Genomic DNA, 22,046 nt, shown 5'->3' with positions numbered 1-22,046 from the left:
CATATAATCCACACTCTTCTCTATTTTTTTTCTTTTTTTTTTTTAGTTTAGTTTTTACATTTTCTTTCGGTCTGGCAGTAGAAATGACGACGTAAACTTAATAAGAACTTGCAATGACAATACTTGGCCTTATGATGATTTATGAAATCTTTATCATTTCGTTTTAAGATCTTTTTTGATTCTGGTCAGCCAGCCCAGCGACAGCAGCGGTGACAGCGGGCTCACTCTTGGTCTCTGTGAGACTGGCTAGACGGCCCCAGTTTTATCGTGGTACGAATGTTGTGCATTTGTTTAAAATCAGGACAGTTTGCAATAACAGCAGTCTTTACTAGTGGCCACAAAGGGGCACGAGCAGTGCTGACAGCGCCCGGCTGCGTCTTTAGAAAACCATAGAGGAAGAAATATAGACTATATAAATAGATAAATATATATATATATATATATAAACTCACACAGTGCATATTTGTATTAGGTATCAACAATGCATTACCGTGGTATACTCTTATGCAACACATGTCCGGGTTCAATTTATGAACATGAAGTATATTATAAAAATCACACAGACTTTGTAAATCAGAAGCTATGTTGTTATGTGTGTGTTTTGCGAAAATGGTTTTACCATCCTTAATGTTGAATATTCTGAGCGTTATGTTTCTGTGTGATTGTGTTTGTTAAAGTGAGCACATAGCAGTGGGTTTTACCTTCTTTCTGTAAGCGGGGAACCAGATGTAACCCAAAAACACAGCTGGATCAGATTTCAAATCATATTTTTAAATGCATTTCATTAATTTCTCAAAAACTTCCCAGTTTGATCTGTACACGGTTTTACAAAACATCCGAGTGCGAGTAACGGCGTGGATTAAGACTTTGTCCAATAAATGAGAATGTTTGAGTCGGGAACTTGGCTTAATCTACGTCTGAAACTGCTCTCTGAAATAACCTAAAACTCCGATGAAACGTTTCCAGCTGTTTTTTTGTTTTAGTCTGCAGGGAAAGAGTCCTCTCCGGCTGAGAGGACAGATTTTATCATAGAGAACAGTGTTGATCCTTGGTTCTGTTGGGGAGAAACAAACCTCCATGTAAAACCTCTTAACTGACAGGTGGCGTACACTTGAGGGGGGGTCAACCTGCCGAATGTTGATTTGAATTAATGTTGAATGAATGCTTCTCTTCTTTTAGTCAGTGAATAAAAGCATTAAAAAGTTGTTTGCTTCCGTTGTCTTATTCACTTCCTGTTTTCAGTTTCAGCAGCTTGCTGGGTATACACTGATAACATCCCCTAACCTTCTGGGGTTTAAAGAGGACCTATTATACTTATTTTCAGGTGCATACTTGTATTTCAGGTTTCTACTAGAACATGTTTACATGATTTAATGTAAAAAAAAATTACGCTTTACTTTTCTCCTACCGGCTGTGCCACAGCACCTCTTCTCACCCTCTGTCTGAAACGCTCTGTTTGAGCTCCTGCCCCGCCCTACCGAAAAGCCCAGCCTGCTCTGATTGGTCACCTGGCCATCTCTGTTGTGATTGGTCAACAGAACCAAACTCTTCGGACCCTGCTCCAGCTCCTTTCTAACTAGCTTTTTGTTTGAGGGCGTGCCAAACTAGCTGCTAGGCAGGTATTATACAAATGTGTTACTTGGTGACATCACAACGTTACCGAAGAAAAGGCGGGACTTCAAGCAAGGCATCTCAGGCAATTCAGGAGCAGTGTTTCTGTGGGGGAGAGGAACTTTTCAGACCTTTTTATATGCACCAAAAACCTATATAAAGCAGGGGTGTCAAACTTACGGCTCCAAGGGCCAGAACCGGCACACCAAAGGGTCCAATCCGGCCCACTGGATGACTTTGCAAAGTATTCCAATTACAATTTTTCAATAAAATGCACTGCTATTGCTCCACGAGGGGTGCTGCTGTCCTAATAAGATTAGCAGGCCCTATGCTGGATACATTATTTTTGTACTTCTTTACACTAAAAGAACGTTTATTATGCAATGATTTTACTGGTCCGGCCCACCTGAGATCCAATTGGGCTGTACAGTATGTGTGTACAGTATCTTAAAAAGTATATAAGTTTGACACCCCTGCACTAAAGGAAAGGGAAAAAGCATAATAGGTCCTCCTTAAACAATGGTCACTATGTTGTTTAGAGGCTTACTTGGCATTGAAAATGTATAATTCTTACGCTATATATTTATTATGGTTATAAAAAACAGACTCCATCCAAGGGAGGGCGGTTGATGAGGAGGGAACACCGAATATGAGCTCTCCTCAATGGGCCGACACTCCAGAAAGGAGTGGTAACCCTATCCCTGCACTGCAGGGCTTTCCCTCTAGTGAGAGGGCAACATGAAACACTCAATGCAAATGAGATTCAACCACTGTCACCATGACAACACAGCGATGGGGAAATAGAGGGAAAAGTGCTGGTTAGCGATGAGCAGAGAGAGACGACGTAAATGGAAGAGAAAGATACTGAAAGACAGAGGAGACAAACCAGGAGGAATGATGATTTACCCTCTGGGAAATAATATAAGACATATAATAGGACATATTGAGGGAAAACAGCAATCTATAGTACTTCTTATCTAGCCCCATACAGTTTTAATAAGAAGTCATTTCGTTGTTCAAGTGGATGATTTACATTTGAGCACCGGTAACAGACAGCAAAATTATTATGTTTCATTCAGGGAAAAAACATGGATATAGATAAGAATAACAATGATGCAGCCAAAAGCCACACCTAAAATCTGTGGAACAAGGGTGCAACTCCACTTTCTTTAATATGGCATTTTTGTATGATTGCTTTTATTAATATTTTATTTTACAAGTAGCCCTGATGATATAAATATTTGCCCATAATCCTGTCGACGCAACCGAGAAAAATGCTCCCTGCTAATTTTAGTTTGTTCCCTGCTTTGTTCAGAGCTCAGACAAAGAGCTTGTTCACGTCTGGGTAATGAGATTATCATGTTAGTGTTATGCAAGTTGAAAAAAAAACAAATCTTTGTGTGTCCCACAGTTACCATGGAGGTGACAAAAAAACAACATGCGGGGTGACGTTCAATTATTTCCCAGCACCGTGTTGATTAAAGGGCACCTATTATGCTTTTGTGCTTTTTTCCTTTTCTTTAGTGTGTTATATAGTTTTTTGTGCATGTAAAAGGTCTGCAAAGTTACAAAGCCCACACCAAAGAAAGTTACTCTCCCCCACAGAAACACTGCTCCTGAACTGCCTGAAACACCTTGCTTGAAGTCCCGCCTTTTCTTCTGTAACGTGATGATGTCACAAAAATAAAACATTTGCATAACGGCTGGTTTGGCACACTCTCAAACAAAGCTAGTTAGAGCGGAGTTGGAGCTGAGTCCAAAGAGTTTGGTTCAGTTGACCAATCACAATAGTGGGCCAGCTGACCAATCAGAGCAGACTGGGCTTGTCGGGGGGCGGGGCAGGAGCTCAAACTGCGTTTCAGACAGAAGGTGAAAAGAGGTGCTGCAGCACAGCTGGTATGAGAAAAATAAAGTGTTTTTTGATAATTATATCATGTAAACATGTTCTAGTAGAAACCGAAAATACGTAGTATTAAGTAAGTATGCACCTGAAAATGAGCATGATAGGTCCTCTTTAATGCCAAAGACTTAATCAACTTCACTGAGGTGTGTCAGACACTGGAATAGGAGAAATTATTAATATATCATTCAGTATTTTTATATTGTTGCAACTCCTACTAGTCTTATAGATGACTTAAAGACAAGTTATTTTTAATGTATAATTTTTTTTGACAAATTGTTGAAACTGATCGTGCTTTTGAATGAATCCCTTTCTTTAAAAAAAAAACCTACACATTCCATTTTTTTCTACATTAACTTAAACATTTTGAATAAAACAAAACATCTGACATAGGCTATGATAAAAGTTATGTTTTCAAATGTAGCAAACAAGGAGAAAGTTAAGTGAGTTCACAAACAACTACAATGGTAGCAACACACACACTGCCACAGTATGTCGTAATGTTGCAATGCCCTCTACACACAAGGCAATCAGCAGTGAAACAGCAGAAATCCAACAGTGCCACATGCAGACATGACCCAGGAAATGAAATGCTGTTTGATGGTTGGTTCCCACTTTGATATGCAAGAGATGCAAGAGCCGGATTCAAAAGGGTTTTTATTTTCAATCTCGGACTCTCAATTTAGAGCGGGTGTTCTCGGCTCACTGCTGTTTGTGATGCAGTACGAAAGAGACGGGCAGACGAACAGAACCTGGCTGCCAAGAGAGGAGAGTACGCCTTTACGCTGTGACTCAGGAGAAATAAAACAACATGAGGAACACTTTGCTCTATTCTACTCTAAATATGAGCTAAACACAAACATACTTTACAAATCTCTGAAAACAGAGATAAGTTTCCAGATTGAAGTTCGGTATAAAATTGTGTATTCTCTTTGTGGGAAAAATCACAATGTAGTGTCACACTATGTATAAACATAAACATGTATTTTAGCTTTGTCTAGTAAATGCATGTGCCATAACTACTTTGATTGGTTTTTACAATCCCCAATTATTACAAGTTGTTGGTTGTTTGTCTATAGGTAAACATTCATAAATGATGAGTTCACTGACTGCTATAGTACAAGTTATGGTACTATAATTCCTGGGGATCTTGTGACTTCTGACAGCGGGAGCACTCCTAGAAACACTTCACACATGACACCATCCAGCTCCAGGAGAGAGTCATAATTAAAGATTTCCTGTATCAGTGATTCTCAAAGTGGGGTCCGCTGACCCCCAGGGGTCCGTGGCATTCTGTCAGGGGGTCCACGGAATAATTTGCCATAAATTATAAAATTGTGATGTCACAAATATACAATATTTAGACCATTTCAAAGTTTTAAAACTAAACATTCTAAATGGGTCCCAGTTTATTTCCTGTTGCAGTGAATGTCATCAGCCTACATAAAGTAAACATGGACCCAAGCTGTTGCCTAGCAACACAATTCTGTTGCAATTCGATTGAAATGTACTAAAACGGAGCGTTTCAGACAGATACAGGTATATTCAGGCCGACAGTATGAGGAAAATAAAGGTTTTTTTTAACATTAAAGTATGTAAACATGTTCTAGTAGAGACACAAAATACAAATATGAACCTGAAAATGAGCACGATATGTCCCCTTTAAGGCAAATGTTATTTTTAATGACCATATTGTTACATTAAAACATGTTTTAGCTAAAATTAATTTAAAATTATACATAGAATACATATATCCCCTAATCGCAGGCGTTCTTTTGACCCCTCACTTTCTCCTCTGTGTCTCAAATGCAAAACCAAAATAGGTACCGTAACCCATTGCCTTTGGTCGTGTCATAAATTACAGAAGTACTGGTCTGAAATATTATGTGAAATGGAAAAGATATTTGATAAGGATTTAGAAATGAATCCAATGTCTTTGGACATTGCACAATTTTAGGAATCCCAAGTACAAATATGAACTACTGCAGCCAACAAAAGGTTATGTAACATTCTTACATTTGCTGCTAGAAAAAATATATTACTACAGTGGATTAGTGATAAGAAACCCTCTGTTCAAGGCTGGCGTAAAGTCATATTTGAGATGGTCCCTTTGGAAATATCTTACAAATATTCTACATGCCAAAGTAGATCAGTTCCACTCATATTTGGCAGCCCTATCTGAATTATATTGGACCTGATCTCTCCTCCATTATCTCACAAGGAGTCTCTTGAACATGAACTCATATATCCTGTGACTTCCCTGCACTATGGACTATTTCCTATGACCTCCTATATACAGACGTAGGCAAAGTTGTTGGTAACGTTCCGTTAAAGAGAGAAAAACCCACAATGGTCACTGAAATAACTTGAAACTGACAAAAGTAATAATAAATAAAAATTTACTGAAAATTAACTAATGAAAATCAGACATTGTTTTTGAATTGTGGTTCAACAGAATCATTTTAAAAAACAAACTGATGAAACTGGCCTAGACAAAAATGATGGTAGCCCTAGAAAAGATGTAAAATAATGTGACCATAGGGACATATTAAACTAAGGTGTGTCCTGTAAATAGCATCACAGGTGTCTTCAAACTTGTAATCAGTCAGTCTGCCTATTTAAAGGGTGAAAAGTAGTCACTGTGCTGTTTGGCATCATGGTGTGTACCACACTGAACATGGACCACAGAAAGCTAAGGAGAGAGTTGTCTCAGGAGATCAGAAAGAACATTATAAACCTTCATGTTAAAGGTAAAGGCTATAAGACCATCTCCAAGCAGCTTGATGTTCCTGTGACTACAGCTGCACATATTATTCAGAAGTTTAAGGTCCATGGGACTGTAGCCAACCTCCCTGGACGTGGCCGCAAGAGGAAAATTGATGACATATTGAAGAGACGGATAATACGAATGGTAACCAAAGAGCCCAGAACAACTTCCAAAGAGATTAGAGGTGAACTCCAAGGTCAAGGTACATCAGTGTCAGATCGCACCATCCGTCACTGTTTGAGCCAAAGTGGACTTAATGGAAGACAACCGAGGAGGACACCAAATCATAAAAAAGCGAGACTGGAATTTTCCAAAATGCATATTGACAAGCCACAAAGCTTCTGGGAGAATGTCCTTTGGACAGATGAGACAAAACTGGAGCTTTTTGGCAAGTCACATCAGCTCTATGTTCACAGACGAAGAGATGAAGCATCCAAAGAAAAGAACACTGTACCTAATGTGAAACATGGAGGAAGCTCGGTTATGTTATGGGGCTGCTTTGTTGCATCTGGCACAGGGTGTCTTGAATCTGTGCAGGGTACAATGAAATCTCAAGACTATCAAGGCATTCTGGAGCGAAATGTGCTGCCCAGTGTCAGAAAGCTTGGTCTCAGTTGCAGGTCATGGGTCCTCAAACAGGATAATGACCCAAAACACAGCTAAAAACACCCAAGAATGGCTAAGAACAAAACATTGGACTATTCTGAAGTGGCCTTCTATGAGCCCTGATCTAAATCCTATTGAACATCTGTGGAAGGAGCTGAAACATGCTGTCTGGAGAAGGCACCCTTCAAACCTGAGACAGCTGGAGCAGTTTGCTCACGAGGAGTGGGCCAACATACCTGTCGACAGGTGCAGAAGTCTCATTGAGAGTTACAGAAATCACTTGATTGCAGTGATTGCCTCAAAAGGTTGTGCAACAAAATATTAAGTTAATGTTACCATCATTTTTGTCTAGGCCAGTTTCATTAGTTTGTTTTTTTAAATGATTCTGCTGAACCATAATTCAAAAACAATATCTGATTTTCATTAGTTAATTTTCAGTGAATTTTTATTTATTATTACTTTTGTCAGTTTCAAGTTATTTCAGTGACCATTGTGGGTTTTTCTCTCTTTAACGGAACGTTACCAACAACTTTGCCTACGTCTGTACACTCACCGGCCACTTTATTAGGCACACCTGTTCAATTGCTTGTTAACACAAATAGCTGATCAGCCAATCACATGACAGCAACTCAATGCATTTAGGCATCTAGAGGTGGTGAAGACGACTTGCTGAAGTTCAAACCGAGCATCAGAATGGGGAAGAAAGGGGATTTAAGTGACTTTCAACGTGGCATGGTTGTTGGTGCCAGACGGGCTGGTATGAGTATTTCAAAAACTGTTGATCTACTGGGATTTACACGCACAACCATCTCTAGGGTTTACAGAGAATGGTCCGAAAAAGAGAAAATATCCAGTGAGCGTGGACGAAAATGCCTTGTTGATGTCAGAGGTCAGAGGAGAATGGGCAGAGTGGTTCGAGATGATAGAAAGGCAACAGTATCTTAAATAACCACTCGTTACAACCAAGGTATGCAGAATACCATCTCCAAACGCACAACACGTCCAACCTTGAAGCAGATGGGCTACAACAGCAGAAGACCACCCGGTACTAGCACCGTCCACTTTATTAGGTACACCTTGTACCTAATAAAGTTGCCGGTGAGTGTATATGTTTTTGATCTGAGCTGTACCAGTGTTTATTTGTTGTTGTTTTTTTTTAATTATTATTATTATTCTTATTGTGTTTGTCAAAATAAGAAAAAACAATAAAAAAAAACAACTAGAAAAACAAACATGTTTGAGCTATCTCTTTGGGATATATACAAACTGAGCAGCAGATGGCGGTAACGCGCTACAACCTCGCATCCAGTCTGCTGCTGGTTGGTAAAACCACGAAGAAGAAGAAAGCGAGCAGGCGAAGATAGAAGAAGAAGAAGAAGAAGAAACACGTGATTCGCGCTAACCGAAAGCAAGATGGCGGTGGTGGTGCGGAGCTTGCAGGACCAGCTCGAGAAAGCGAAGGAAAGCCTGAAGAATGTGGACGATAACATCCGCAAACTAACGGGACGTGATCCTAATGAATCCAGGTAAAAGAAAGCACCGAGTGGTTATTTAGTTTTAGTTGTATTTGCTAGTGATAAAGCGAAACCAACCTGCTAGCATGGAAACGACTAGCCGATATGCTACTAGCATGAGTCTGTTAGCTAGATAGCAAACATTAGGTTGGTTTATGCGAGCTGGAGCTACACAAGGTCGCAGTAGCTGTTCCTAAACTGATAAATAAGACACATACATGTAGTAAATATGAACTGCTCTTAACATTGTGGTGAACATCAAACCCAGTCGGTTAACTGCTGCGAGGCCCTGCAGGCGTCGTCACGGTGTCTCTCCAGATGTACCTGTTTAGCGCGCTAGTATCACATGGCTCTGCTTCTAACGAACTAACCACATCAGTACCGAGAAAACAAGACCATTTAGTTTCATTGTGTTTCTCTCTGTGTTTCCTGCAGACCGGGTCAGATCCGTCGGCTCAGCGGCCCCATGGCAGGCCCTGGTGGAGGTAGAGGCAGAGGAATGAACCTGCTCAGGTAAAGCTGGGCTCCACAAAGCTGTGTACAGAAAGCTAGGCATATATGACGACTTAGATAGTGGTAGATATCGGGAGGTGCAAGCTAAGGCAGCTTTATTTGAATAGCACATTTCAGCAACAGGGCAATTCAAAGTGCAAAAGAACATCAAGACATATTAAAACAGTTATAAAAACATTAAAGATTAGAACATAAAAACAAGCTTAGGATAGAAGCTAAAATAGAATATAACACACAAGAGTGAAAGCTGTAGTGCAGTATATAAGATCATTGTCTGGTTTCATAAAAGGCAGCAGCAAACAGGAAAGTTTGAAGCTTTGATTTAAAAGCTTCAAACTTTTTCCTGGCCTTGGAAGTTAATTTTTCAGTGCATAATAAGTTTATATATTGTAATTTTAGTCGTATATTGTTTTTCTTCAAATGGCGTGCAAGCCATGTAAAATATAAATTATAAAGCAAGCTGTGGAGATTAGATCCATGCCTAACCGTAAAATACACATCTTTTCAAACCACATTTGTGAATTTGGCTAATGAATGAGCCACCAACTGGCATTTACTTGATTGATTGGTTGGTTTATTAGTAGATGGAGTATTAATCCTTAGATAGATAGATAGATAGTTACTTTATTGATCCCGAGGGAAAGTTTCCAGCATCACAGTTCCATAGTGCAAAAACATGTTAGTAAAAGGGCAGTAAAAAAGTTAGTAGTGCAAAGTACAAAAAAATAGTCCAGATATAGAAATACAAGGAGATGAAGAAAAACTGTTAAAAGTGAATATAGGTCAGGGTAACAGCTGTGATACACGACTATTAAAAAAGTGAATATAGTGCAGAAGAGACAGTTAAAAATGAGTATAGTGCAGGGTAACTCCAGTAGCTTAGTCTATGAAAGTGCACTGTGTGCATTATTATCTGTCCTGCAGACCGTCCTCCTTTGGGAGGGGGGACAAAGATGATAGATGGAGTATTAATCTGTAGCATTGCTTCACCTGATTACTATCATACAACAGCAGGTGTACTTAGTGGGAAGAGGCTGAGGAGTTGAAAAGCACAACAGGTTTTAGATTGTAGATTTTGTTTTCTGCTGTTTGGTAGATTTATATGAATTAAAACATGTTTATATGAATGTGAGTATACTAAATAGTAAGATGGTAAACTGAACACACTAATATATCACTATATAATTCCACTGCACCACAAACTACAACTTCCAAAGGGACCATGAAATTGAATCACCTCTCTAAAACAGTTTAAACTAAAACTGGACATTATTGGTGCCTTCAAATGGGGTCGTGTTTACGAGTTGTGACGTGCTTGTTGACTTTGTGAGAAATGGCGGAGGCCGTGGAAGTAAATTTTTCAGTTCATAAGTAAATATATTGTAATTTTAGTCGTATATTGTTTTTCTTCATGATTACATACTATGTCTGAGGAAAATCTTGATATTCCCAACGGCCTCGTCTTTTTTCTCTGTCATTATGCCTTTGCATTTACTGCATAATGTTACCCACTTGCTAGCTTGCTAAATTGTTAGCCTCTGTGGCTTCTAGTCGCCGATAGTAATGTTAATATTTCTGTTGCTTATCAGAGGTGTTCTCATGACTTAACCACTTTAACGCCGAGCACATGTGTGCACGACTTCCCATGTTGTAAACACAAGCTCACGAGTTTCATTTGAAGGCACCATATAGCCTACATGAAGGTAGGATGTATTGCAGGACCGTTGCTGCATTAGTTTTAGATTGGTGTACCTAATATATTGGCCTCTGAGTGTAATATACATTCAGTAAGTATTTGCACAATGATTGCCCTATATTGGTTTGTGAAACAAATAAACTATAATAGAAATAAGAGAATAATATATCTGACAAAACATGCAAAGACCATTGATTTGTTCTTACCAGCATGGAAATCCATCAGAGTTGATTGTTTTAAAGTGCCTGCTTACGTCTAACCACCGTCTGTTTGTCCTTTCCCAGGCGTAGTCTCTCAGACATGGGAAGCGGCGGCCCCCCTGCCAAGCAAAGGGACATAGAAGGAGCCCTGCTGAGGTGAGGTTTTAATTTTTTTATATGCTTATGCATCTAACTGTTATACTAGCAGCAGATCTGCACACAATTTATGATGATAAAACATCCCAATATAGCTATGTATAGAGTACGGTCTAAGACCTGCTCTATATATAAAGCGTCTCGAGTTAACTTCTGTTATGATTTGACGCTATATAAAATAAATTGAATTGAATTGAATACCATACTAAGTATAGAATCATGACTGTTTAGCTTTTAGAATTAGAGAGTAGATTAGTAACAAATAATAATAATCAATTGTCAACAAAATGTAACCAGTTTTATTAATTGAGTTTAATGCTGATATTGGGAAATATACTATTTGCTGGTATAACCGTTTTTTAACAGTTTAATTTTAACGTAGCCCCTGGACGGCCTCAGGCCGAACAGCAATCAGAAAATATGATGGCATTTACTCTTCGTTTTGTGCCAGTCTTGCTGTCTTTCAGTTATTTTGTACCTCTTTCTTGTGTTAAGATCATACCCCCGGAGTAAGTAATTGAATCACTTTGGCCCTGTTCAGACCTGGCACTAACATGCGTCTTGGGTTATCCAATCACAAGTGGACCGCTCAGAGTATGTCTGTTCACACCTGGCATTAGAATGCGATCGGATCTCAATGCGTCCTCAATGTGTTTTGAGTGCATTCACACCTGTACTTGGAGGTCCACTAGTGATCACATCACCCAGGATGCATGTTAATGCCAGGTCTGAACAGGGCCTTTGATTACTCATGTTCTGACAGATGTGAGGCTTCAATTAGCAGAGCTGACAGCTGTGAGAGCAGCAGTTGCTATATTTACATAGACTGTGAAGTGTCTGTCTATTACAGGCGTCTTATCTTTTTGTGTGTGTGTCTCTGCAGGCTGGCGGGGGACCAGAGGGCCAGGAGAGACGCGCGTCACGACAGCGACGCCGAGGATGATGACGATGTCAAAAAGGTAAGAATAAAGAGTTAATCTCCTGTGTGTTGGTAGAGCTGTTCATACATGCAGCCTGTGGGGGTGAAAGTTTAGCATTTGATGTGTTTTGGGTAGAGCAGCCTCTGACAAGGCTGACAATTAATCGCAAATATTAGGAGAAGCTAAGACATGCAGTGTTTTGAAAGACAAACGCCTAACAATTTGCTCTTTCATGTTTTCTTCTTCCCCCAGCCGGCGTTGCAGTCGTCTGTGGTAGCTACCTCCAAGGAGAGAACACGCAGAGACCTCATTCAAGATCAAACCATGGATGAGAGGGGCAAACAGAGGTAAGGCCAACATGAGCTACGAGCTCGCTGTCGTGATCTTTATGATCACATTTGTTAAATTGCACCAGCAAACAGAAAATGCTGAACATTTCAGCTGTGTGTGATGTTGGGTTTGCGCTTTTTTGTTCAGGAATCGGCGTATGTTCGGCCTGCTGATGGGGACCCTGCAAAAATTCAAACAAGAGTCCAACGTCTCCACAGAGAAGGTGAGGAAAATCTATCCGGTTTATTAGTGAACTGTTGAGCTGACTGCCATCGAGGAGGTCAGGCAAAGCAAATATTCAGACTTCCGTCATTCATATTAGCTAATGTCATCCAACAAGGCAATGACAACAAAATGCCCCTGAAATATTTTAATCCAATCATGCTTTCATTAAGTTACTAAATTAAATGGTGGTTTTTTAGCTAATCTGTCACTGAAACAAGAATTTGGTTAATTCATGTGCTCTGATTTCAGAAATGAAAAGTAATGTATGTGAAGCAGGGTCATGGTGTTTCAGTGTATTGTCTCTGTGTTTTGTTAAGTACTTAGTAATTTTTTTAATATATATGTTTTATTTAAAATGTGTGATTTCCATTCACTTCCCAATAGCATCCACTGAAATGTTGGGGAAACCCAACTGCTGACACATTATTTATACAATACGTTGGCTAATAACTTGATGCTTGTGCACTACAACTGTGTTTATCGTCCTCTCCGTAACCCTGTCTCTGTCCACCTTCTGCTGGTGTCCCCACAGCAAAAGCGGCGTACAGAGATTGAGGCGAAGCTCGAGGTTCAGGCTGAGGCTGAGAAGAAGAAGGTGGAGAGTGATAAGAGGGAGCTGTTCGAAGAGAGGAGAGCCAAACAGACTGAGCTGAGACTGCTGGAACAGAAAGTGGAATTAGCTCAGCTGGTAAGAAAATACCTCTTACAGTGCGTTCACACCAAGCGCAAAGCGAACTTTTCGTGCGGCGCAATTACAATCAAGGTCGATTTTGCGAACACACAAAATTTGCGTCATTTGTCTATTCGCGCAAGTTGAAATTTTTGAACTGGAGCGAGACCCTATCAGCGTCGAGATTCTTCTGCTGTCATCACCGACAACCTGATGTAGTGTAATCAGAGATGGAATGGAGGACAAACTTACTGTTGCCATTTACAGGCACACAGAGCTACGATAGTACATATCTGTACAAAGACCGGACAAAACTGTGTATGAATGTATGTGTATAAACCACAGACTGTCTATGGTATAAACAACAACGTCGCTGCCGTATTTATGCCTAGATGACGTTATGCTGTGTTACGAGTGTTGATAGAGCAGCTACAATGTTAGCATAGCCTGGCACTGATCGTTCCGAACTCCATTCAGAAAACAGGCATTTTAAAAGTTGTTTGCTTGTCGTCTTGCGGACAGACCTGACCAAGCATGAATTCAGACTTTTTACAAATCAACATCATTGTGTAGTTATTTCGGCATCCTTTTGATCCGTTTATTGCAATTAAATCACAGCAATATCTGTTTGTTTTGGGTTCGTACCGCAGTAGTGACGCGTGGCTTGCTAGGTACAGTCAGTGCAATGGCACTGTATGTGGATACAGCTCGCCCAGATGCAACGGCGTTTTGTTTTCTGACATATCTGGGACTTCCACATTGTGTACAAAGCAGCAACAGTGGTTATTTCTTCCATGGTTGATGGTGGAAAGAAAAATTGTTGGCGGAAATTTGCTTCGCTCTTGGTGCAATGCCGTTTTGGAGCCAGTAGAAACAAGAGACATTGAAAACTGAAAATAAAAGGATCAGAGAGTTTGTACTTTCTTTGCCAGAACTGTATTTAACCTTCTCTTTCCTCCATCGACAGCAAGAGGAGTGGACCAGCCACAATAACCGTCTGGTGAAATACATTCGTACCAAGACCAAGCCTCATATCTTCTACGTACCTGGTAAAATGTGCTCCGCCACACAGAAACTCCTCGACGACTCCACCAAGAAACTAAATGGTTAGTAGGGTTCTTCTTTTGTCCATGCTTTTAAGAGATGAAGAAGTTTCTTGTACTTTTGAAAGACTTTAGATCTTTACGCTATCCAGTCACCCAGAGAAAACAAGTTTGTGTGTGTTTATCGCGTTGTAACCTCTCTGGATCTTTGGTTTTGTTTTTTCTGGACAGTTGTGTTTGAGGAGAGGCGTGAGGCTTTTGCCGAACACCTCAGCAAGATGGAGTCCCGCCCCCGGCGACAGCCGAACCGCGACCAGGACGGCAACACGGCAGCAACAGGGATGGACCACTCGGCGGAGGGTAAGCCAGCAGGTCAGGTAGTTAAGGTGGCAGGTAACAAGGGGGATGCAGAGATAGAGGAGGAGGAGGAAGAGGAGGAGGAGGAGATGGAAAGGGAAAGGGAAAAGGAGAGGGATAGAAATGACAGACAGACAGAGAAGGACAAGGGGGAGGAAGGGGTGAAGGAAGTGTTGAAGATTGTGGAGGAAGAGGTGGAGGGGATGGAGTTGAGTGAGGAGGTGAGCGAGGAGAAGAAGGTAGGAGAGGAGGGGGTTAAAGACGTAGAGGGGAGGGGGGAGAAGGGAGAGAAGGAGGCGAGTCCAGGGTCAGAGGAGATGGAGATGGAGGTGGGGGGCGGGCCAGAGCAGGGGGACGGCAGGAAGGGAGAGGGAGAGAAGGGAAAAACAGACAGGAAACAGGAGCCCACAGACCTCCAAAACGAAGAGACCCAGGACTACCAGTCCTCTGAACCACCAGCCGTAACCAGCCAAGAAACACCAAACACAAGTCACCAGCCCCAGCTCAGCCACGCTGCAGGGGAACCAGCAGTAAAGTCCTCTGAGACCAAGAGATCCTCTCCAACCCCAGAACCCCAAACAGGTGCCGAACAGCTGCCTGGGCACGATTTCACCATCCCCGGCCTCGAGGTCCAGAACTCAGCAACTGAGAACCAGACGGTGGAAGAGAAACCAGGGGACGAAGCACCCCAAGAACTGCCCGCGACCCAGGAGGCCCCCAGCGTTCCCCCCGCACCCTCTAAGGAGGGAGAGGACGCTGGGAGAGGGAGGAAGAAGGTTAAGGAGCCAAAGAAGGGCCGCACTCACAGCAAGAGCTCCTCCTCTTCCACCTCGGGCTCCTCCTCCAGCGGAAGCTCCTCCTCCTCCTCCGGATCCAGCCGCTCCTCTTCGTCGTCCTCCTCCTCCTCGTCCTCGTCGTCCAAAAGCAGCAGCCGAAGTCGCAGCCGAGACAGCGGCAAGCGCAAGAGGAGGCCGTCGGACAGGGCCAGGGACAGGAAGAAAGGAGGAGAGGAGAAAAGCCACTGCAAGAGAGGAGGGAGCAGCGGAGGAGGAGGAGGAGGAGGAGGGAGGGACTCAAAGGGAACCAAGGAGAGGAAGAAGAGGAGGAGCGAAGAAGGGAGGAGCAGGTCGTCCAGGAGCGATAGGGAGCATAAAGATAGAGACAGGAAGGACAAGAGACGCTAATCTGGTTTCTCATTTAGCTGCCGTATGGTAAAGCTGGCAAACGCTGAGGGAAAATCAACTATTTACTTAATGACATGACAAGAGTTTTTAAACTAGCTTTTTCCCCTTGAAAACGCCACATAATGGCTTTTTGAGGTTTTAACATACGACGACATATTTTCTCAGTGTAGGGATTTATAAGTCGATTTCATAAAAGAAATTGAAAACTGGTTATAATTTTTCCTCCGTTTTCCCTTTACTTGGCAAAAGAAATGTAAACTGGACTCTTAGTCTCTAATTGGACCGCTTACTAAACAGGTTCGAGACTATTCGAGACTCCATTTTTTAGTCCTGCCATTTTTATCTTCGGCTTGACAATGTTTTAAAAAAAGGTCTTTGTGGCGCTACAATGAAAAGCTGGTGTTGAATGTTTGTTTATTCATCCTAATCATAACGCCATAGGCCGGGGCATGGGTGGTTATGGTAGCAGTAACCATTAATGTACAGTAGTTGTGTTTTCAAATTGATGTGACAACGCTGTTAATCCTCATTTATTTCCACTATTTGATCAATGTCAAAGCCCTTGTATCTCCACCACGTGGGTACATGTGTGATTTGCTCAAATGCTGGTTTTTGAAAGTTTTCTTCCATTTTTTTGTACCGACTGAAAATCTGCTTCAAATTAAAGGTGAGGTAATAGTGAACATGTGTTGTGTGGTATTTTTTTTTCAGTCATTAAGGCTGCAACTGTTTTCAACTTTATCATTTCAATAAATCAGTTGATTTCCCATTAATTGTTTGGTCTGTTAAATGCCAAAATACAGAAAAAAAACCTTTATTGTATTTTAGCCACCTAAAAAAAAAATCAATATAAGTATGTGTATGCTATATTTAGAATATTTTCATCACTTTACTTTGCTGTCAGACAGCCCTTTCCAACAGGGAACTGAAGTCGTTATCTATGCTCTCTTCAAAGCCACGATTGATAAAAACAGTAATTTTACCTTGCAGAAGTTGGAGTTGGTCTACTGCTGCATTGATTGATTGGTTAGTTTGTGACTTTGGTGAATCCAAACTAAAATACCAAAGTCACGCAAATGTTAACCAATCATTCAGATTCATTCTCTAATATATTACATTTGATTGTTGGTAATCTGTGCAGTACTGGTGTATTTGAAGTGTTGGACCTTGCCATTTGTCTAGCTAAAAAGTATTTATATTTGCAATATAAGGGCTGTAACATTTATGACCATCAAAAATATCCACATAAGTATTTATCCTACAAATCAGTTTAATAGAAAACTTTTGCTTTACATCCATAAATCTCAGAACTAAATTCACAAATAAACAAAAACGATAATCATCTTATGCTTTGGTTGCTGTCCAGTTAAATCAGCAAAGATCCAAATGACTTGAAATAATCCATGTTGTGAGTTCATGATCCAGTCCCTTTAGTTCTGTCATCAACTTTCATCACGACGTGCAGAATCGCCACAGCTCCCTGAACGGTTGTTTGCACTGCTGCGTTCCTGGAAAGTTCTCTCCGCTGAGTCGCCGTAAGTGTCTCATTGCTTCGCTGTGCAGCCTGCCGCCTGAACGCTGCATCGGTAACAGGTCATACAACATACTCCTCCTTAATGTCTTAATATTGGTCAACAGTTCAACCCTGTGCTCACTCCGGCTGGTCTGCCAGGTCATTCTGCTCAAAGTATCTGCAAGAAAGATCAAGATAAAATGAGCATAATTGCATGCATACAGTGTTTAGCACACACATTATATATCATTAAAATTGTAATATGTTGGTATAATCACTCTAAACAAATTAGATATTGGTAGTTGGGACCACAAACTCTTTAAAACCTCTTACTCTCTTTGTTGATATATGAAATGTTATGAGACCAGACAAATGTTAACTACTCAGTGGTAGATACCTGGCAACAAGACAGATGAGCAGGTTGAGGGCAGGCAGTTTCTCATCCTCCTGACTCTCCTGTGGAATCATAAAAGCAAAAAAACAAATGTTAAATAAAAAATAAATAAGAAAACAGTTAAATTGTCCATTTGTAGATGGTAAAGTTTATCAGCCTATTTTATCTGTAGTTTGGGATTTATCCAATAGTTATCATTACTGTCAATACGTACTTTATTTTTTAATATTTATTTAAATGTATTTTATTTTACTTTGTTTTTTATTCTTTAGCCTTTTTGCATCGGTAATGGGTGAGGGTGGTTTGGGGGAAAAAAATACCAAAATATGAAAACAATTTTTTACATTTGTGCTCCATTTGTACATTACAAATGGAGCACAAATGTACACCTGTTGTTACTCCCAATAAATTATTACGGAAAAAAGAATAGATTTTATTGAGTGTGTTTGGGAGAGTCAAATCGTGTGCGTGTGAAAAAAAATTGCGAAATACATCAAAAATCCACAGAGTCCTTTAGCACATTAGGCAATGCCTATGTCCTAGCTGTTAAAACTAAACAAAAATGTAATCACAAACAAAGCAGTCACAATAATCACTCAAAATCAATCAATCTTCTGCAGGGTGGTTTTAGCACCAAAGATAGACAAAAGGAAGCAAAAAATAGCAACTTTTAGAAAATAGGAGCAAAGCAGTGGTAGAAGCTAGATCCTACCAGCGTGCTGCGGAGCTGAGCACATCTCCTGGCCAGCTGTCTGATGGAGGAGTGGGCTTCAGGCAGCAGAGGCTTCTCCAGGCAGGCCAACAAAGCATACAACCAGCGACCCTATGACATACAAACACAGGAGAATCAGAACAAGTTCGCGATTATTCAGTAAAAACGTAATAACATTGAGTGAACCACCACCTTTCATATTTCAAACGGAAAGGATTAGAATGGACAAGCTTAAAAAATGTAGAAGTATTTCTTCTCCACATTGGGTGGTCAATTGAAGAAGAAAAAAGCAGATACACAGTGTGGCTGTAACCCTTTTACTGGACATGCTGACATCCTGTTTATCTCAATATTATACCAAAAAAATATTTTTGTCATGTTCTGTGTGTAAACTCCTTTGAAAACACTTCAGAACAATTACAGTCATTCTTGTATTGAAAACAATGAGCATAGTGTGTGGAGCAACTTAATAAACTAAACTCACCAACTGTGGAACAAACTCGTGTTCCTCACACCAACAGATGAGAATGTCCAACACCATCAGCACTGTGGACTGCAGACACACAGAGAGAGATGGTTCAAAACTAATACTTAATCAGAGTGTTGAGCTGGTTCAGCGTGGGAGCTGAATGTGTAAACCGGGAGGTTATTATTTACCTGGTTCAGTCTGCTGACTATGGTGAGGAAGGGAGGGAAGCCCACCTGAGCACAGACACATGCTTTGATTATTATATTATATTATATTACATGCTCTTATATGATTAAAAAAAAACTTTATACGTTTCAATAGTTATTACTGGGATCAGTTTAGATTTTAAAGTGACAGTTGAAAATTTCACAGATTTTTTAAAATAACAATATCTCAATAAATGAGTCTTGATCCTTCACACAGACACACAGTCATACTACCTTGCTATAGTCCAGTGCTGGCTCTGGTTCAGCATCTGTGTGGCAGGACGAAGTGCCCAGATAGACCGTCTCTCCTAAACAAAATCTCTTCCAGCCCTCCTCATCTGTTAGCTTTGGCTGTAGGACACACATACAAAAATATGAATTTATAATAAATGCAAAAAATTTCTTCAGTTTGCCCCGTCTTATATGCATATCTATTTCAAATTTCTAGTGATCAGCATTCTGCTCAAACTCAGAAACAGATGCTCTCGTGGTGACACCTCAAATGTGACGGTAATCAATTGTACACTTTTTAAACTATTGAATGAACTCCACGGCATCTCCTCACCATCAGTACGTTGTCATCCAGGGTGTGGCTGCTCCAGTGATCCCTGTTCTTTGTGATGCTCTGAAGGCAAAACAGTTTGACTGTGAAAACAGATCATGTAGTGCTCTAGAGTTTGCATGCCTTTAACAGAACACAACTCTGCCTTTTTTTTTTTTTATTCCTGCCTAAAAGCATCATTGCAACACATTTGAAAACAGGCAAGTAATATTTCTTTTATTATCCTATGACATTGATTTTCAGCAGTGAATTGCTGCTTTCCTTTGTTTCATATTCTAAATCAAATAAAAAAAATGTTTTCCAGTTCAACAAAAGATTTGAAGACATTGCTTCAGGTTTTGGTCCTTTGTAATATACATGTGATACATTTTTTGAACTCTAGTAAATAAGAAAGGCCTGGAAATTGTTTTACCTGTCTGACATCTGAGAAGTTACTGACTTGGCGCTGCTGCCAACTGAGGCTGGGGGAGAAACCCACTGGGGCAGCATGGCAACCTGCCACCTGAAACACACAAGACAATGAATAGAATACATTTTTCTCGTCCCACCTCATCTCATACATGCTAACATTATCCAAGTGTCCCACTGTAGCTCATTTTATACTTTATGTAAGCAGTAGGGCTATCCCGAATACTACTTCTTTGGGTGAGAAATATTCTAAGCTATTCAAAGCTTTGCAGAGCAGCGTGGCGCAGGAGGCTGACATGTTCTTCTGGCTGTTTGTCTCCATCTCCCCCGTCTCAGTGCCCGGGACAGTGCCGCTGCCGCACTCTTGTACACACACGCACCTCTACACAAAACAAACAGTGATATCCGTCTGAGAATAACTAATAATAATTCATGTTGAATATAAATAATGAATAATGTTGTGGTATTATTCCTTATTTCATGGGTTATTTTGGGATTTATACATCATTATTACATACAAGCATTCGGATCAGCCCAAGTAAGCAGCCTGACTACTAATAAAATAGTGATTGGATTGGATTTGTATATTTAAAAACAAAATACTTCAATAGATGATTAATTCATACCTTAAAGGTCCCCTATTATAAAAAAGTGAGATTTTCATGTTTTTTTATTATAAAGCAGGCTTAAGTCCTATAAAAATACTGTGAAAGTATCGAAAAGCTCAATTCACAGGGAAATACAAACAGTCCGTATTCAGAAACTCTGCATTTGAAACAAGCTGTCAGGATTTCTGTCCATTTGTGATGTCACAAATATACAATATTTAGACCCTTTACACAGATTTAAACGTAAACATTCTAAATGTGTCCCAGTTTATTCCTGGTTGCAGTGTATGTGTGTCATCAGCTGACAGGAAGTACACATGGACCCAAGCTGTTGCCTAGCAACGCAATTCTGTTGCAATTCCGTCGAAATGGCTAAAACGGAGCATTTCAGACAGAGGGTAAATACAGGCATATTCAGGCCGTCAGTATGAGGAAAATAAACATGTTCTAGTAGAAACAAAATACACGTATGAACCTGAAAATGAGCATAATATGGGACCTTTAACTCAAATGCAGTTACTCAAATATAGAACAGCACAAATGGCATCAAAAGGATCATTCAGGTAGATACTGCACTCCCATGTTTATGCATTAATTTGTTCATTTGAAATGACATAGTGTGCATTCACTCACAGAGGCATTCACTGTTTGTTTCTTCTTCAGTTTCTTGGGGTCAATCTGAGCAACCACCACCTCTGGACACAGCGACGCCTCCAACCTGAGGAAAAGCACACACACACACCGTTCAAGCACATCTGATACTAGTTACTCTACTCACAATCATTGAAACAAAAAGTAACATTTTACAGTCATGGTATTTTTTTGTGAGTAGAGTTGAGCAAAGCGTGGAAATGATACGTATTGTAACACTGGCTTTCACAGTAAAAGTCTACTCTCTGATACATGAACCTGAAGCTGACTGATGAGACCTCCACTAGCTACACTATATCCGGTGGCAGCAGCAGCAGCAGAGTAGCAGGCTAATGAAGTCACACTAATTCTCCACTGTCCAACCGGACAAAGAAGGAGTTATTGGAGCTGAACTTACTGGACTTGTCTGAGGTACTCCCGGGGGTTTCTCGGCGGTCCCTTCAGGTCCAGCTCCTCAGCAGCACCGGCTCCGTACTCAACGGGCAGCAGCCTCGGCATCAACTCCTCCACGTCCGACTTCATTTTCAACCAAATACAAGCTAATTTCTACCAAAACATATGCGGTAAAATGTTGCCAAGTATGCCAACTAATGAAGTGCCCACTTACAACACCAAAACAAATCCTCTAGCGACCGAAAACAATGTGTTTATTCACAGCTGGTAAAACTACTCACTAACTAGGTAGCCATCTTTATTGGTAACGCGGAGTAATGACGTCGTCTTTGTGCGCGCGGCGTTGGTTGTTATGGTGCCACCACGTGCGAGTTGTCATCTTTTTAGATAAAAGGCCAAAGTCCATAAAATGAGCACAATGTGGCCTGCCAAAACAAT

At 40.6% G+C, this 22,046-nt stretch overlaps 2 protein-coding genes across 2 annotated transcripts; one reads left to right on the top strand and one right to left on the bottom strand.

The window, feature by feature from the left end:
• The first annotated feature begins 8,252 nt into the window (after positions 1-8,252).
• On the top strand, positions 8,253-16,375 carry pnn (pinin, desmosome associated protein). The gene is made up of 9 exons (XM_037746682.1): positions 8,253-8,410; positions 8,834-8,911; positions 10,892-10,963; positions 11,847-11,922; positions 12,136-12,230; positions 12,361-12,436; positions 12,971-13,126; positions 14,076-14,214; positions 14,383-16,375. Exons 1-9 carry the CDS (start codon positions 8,298-8,300, stop codon positions 15,690-15,692), a joined length of 2,115 nt encoding a protein of 704 aa, XP_037602610.1. The 5' UTR covers positions 8,253-8,297; the 3' UTR covers positions 15,693-16,375.
• Positions 16,376-16,944: 569 nt separating this feature from the next.
• Positions 16,945-21,935, bottom strand: gemin2 (gem (nuclear organelle) associated protein 2). The gene is made up of 10 exons (XM_037796785.1): positions 21,613-21,935; positions 21,198-21,282; positions 19,961-20,050; positions 19,552-19,611; positions 19,221-19,337; positions 18,969-19,013; positions 18,796-18,864; positions 18,312-18,422; positions 17,603-17,661; positions 16,945-17,383 (listed from the first exon to the last, which is right to left on the bottom strand). Exons 1-10 carry the CDS (start codon positions 21,735-21,737, stop codon positions 17,344-17,346), a joined length of 801 nt encoding a protein of 266 aa, XP_037652713.1. The 5' UTR covers positions 21,738-21,935; the 3' UTR covers positions 16,945-17,343.
• Positions 21,936-22,046: the final 111 nt, after the last annotated feature.

This window comes from Sebastes umbrosus, chromosome 16 (genome assembly GCF_015220745.1).
Source record: "Sebastes umbrosus isolate fSebUmb1 chromosome 16, fSebUmb1.pri, whole genome shotgun sequence".
Taxonomy (NCBI): Eukaryota; Metazoa; Chordata; class Actinopteri; order Perciformes; family Sebastidae; genus Sebastes; species Sebastes umbrosus.
Note: the sequence above shows the minus strand (reverse complement) of the source record. Positions and strands in the feature narration are given on the sequence as shown.

Bases quoted from the DNA above. Each gene is read 5' to 3' on its own strand.
- pnn (XM_037746682.1), top strand. From the start codon at position 8,298: ATGGCGGTGGTGGTGCGGAGCTTGCAGGACCAGCTCGAGAAAGCGAAG. The intron at 8,411-8,833 runs GTAAAAGAAAGC...TGTTTCCTGCAG, and splicing joins CGTGATCCTAATGAATCCAG to ACCGGGTCAGATCCGTCGGC. The intron at 13,127-14,075 runs GTAAGAAAATAC...CTCCATCGACAG, and splicing joins AAGTGGAATTAGCTCAGCTG to CAAGAGGAGTGGACCAGCCA.
- gemin2 (XM_037796785.1), bottom strand. From the start codon at position 21,737: ATGAAGTCGGACGTGGAGGAGTTGATGCCGAGGCTGCTGCCCGTTGAG. The intron at 19,014-19,220 runs GTAGTATGACTG...GTCTGTGCTCAG, and splicing joins CAGCACTGGACTATAGCAAG to GTGGGCTTCCCTCCCTTCCT. The intron at 18,865-18,968 runs GTAAATAATAAC...GTGTGTCTGCAG, and splicing joins TAGTCAGCAGACTGAACCAG to TCCACAGTGCTGATGGTGTT.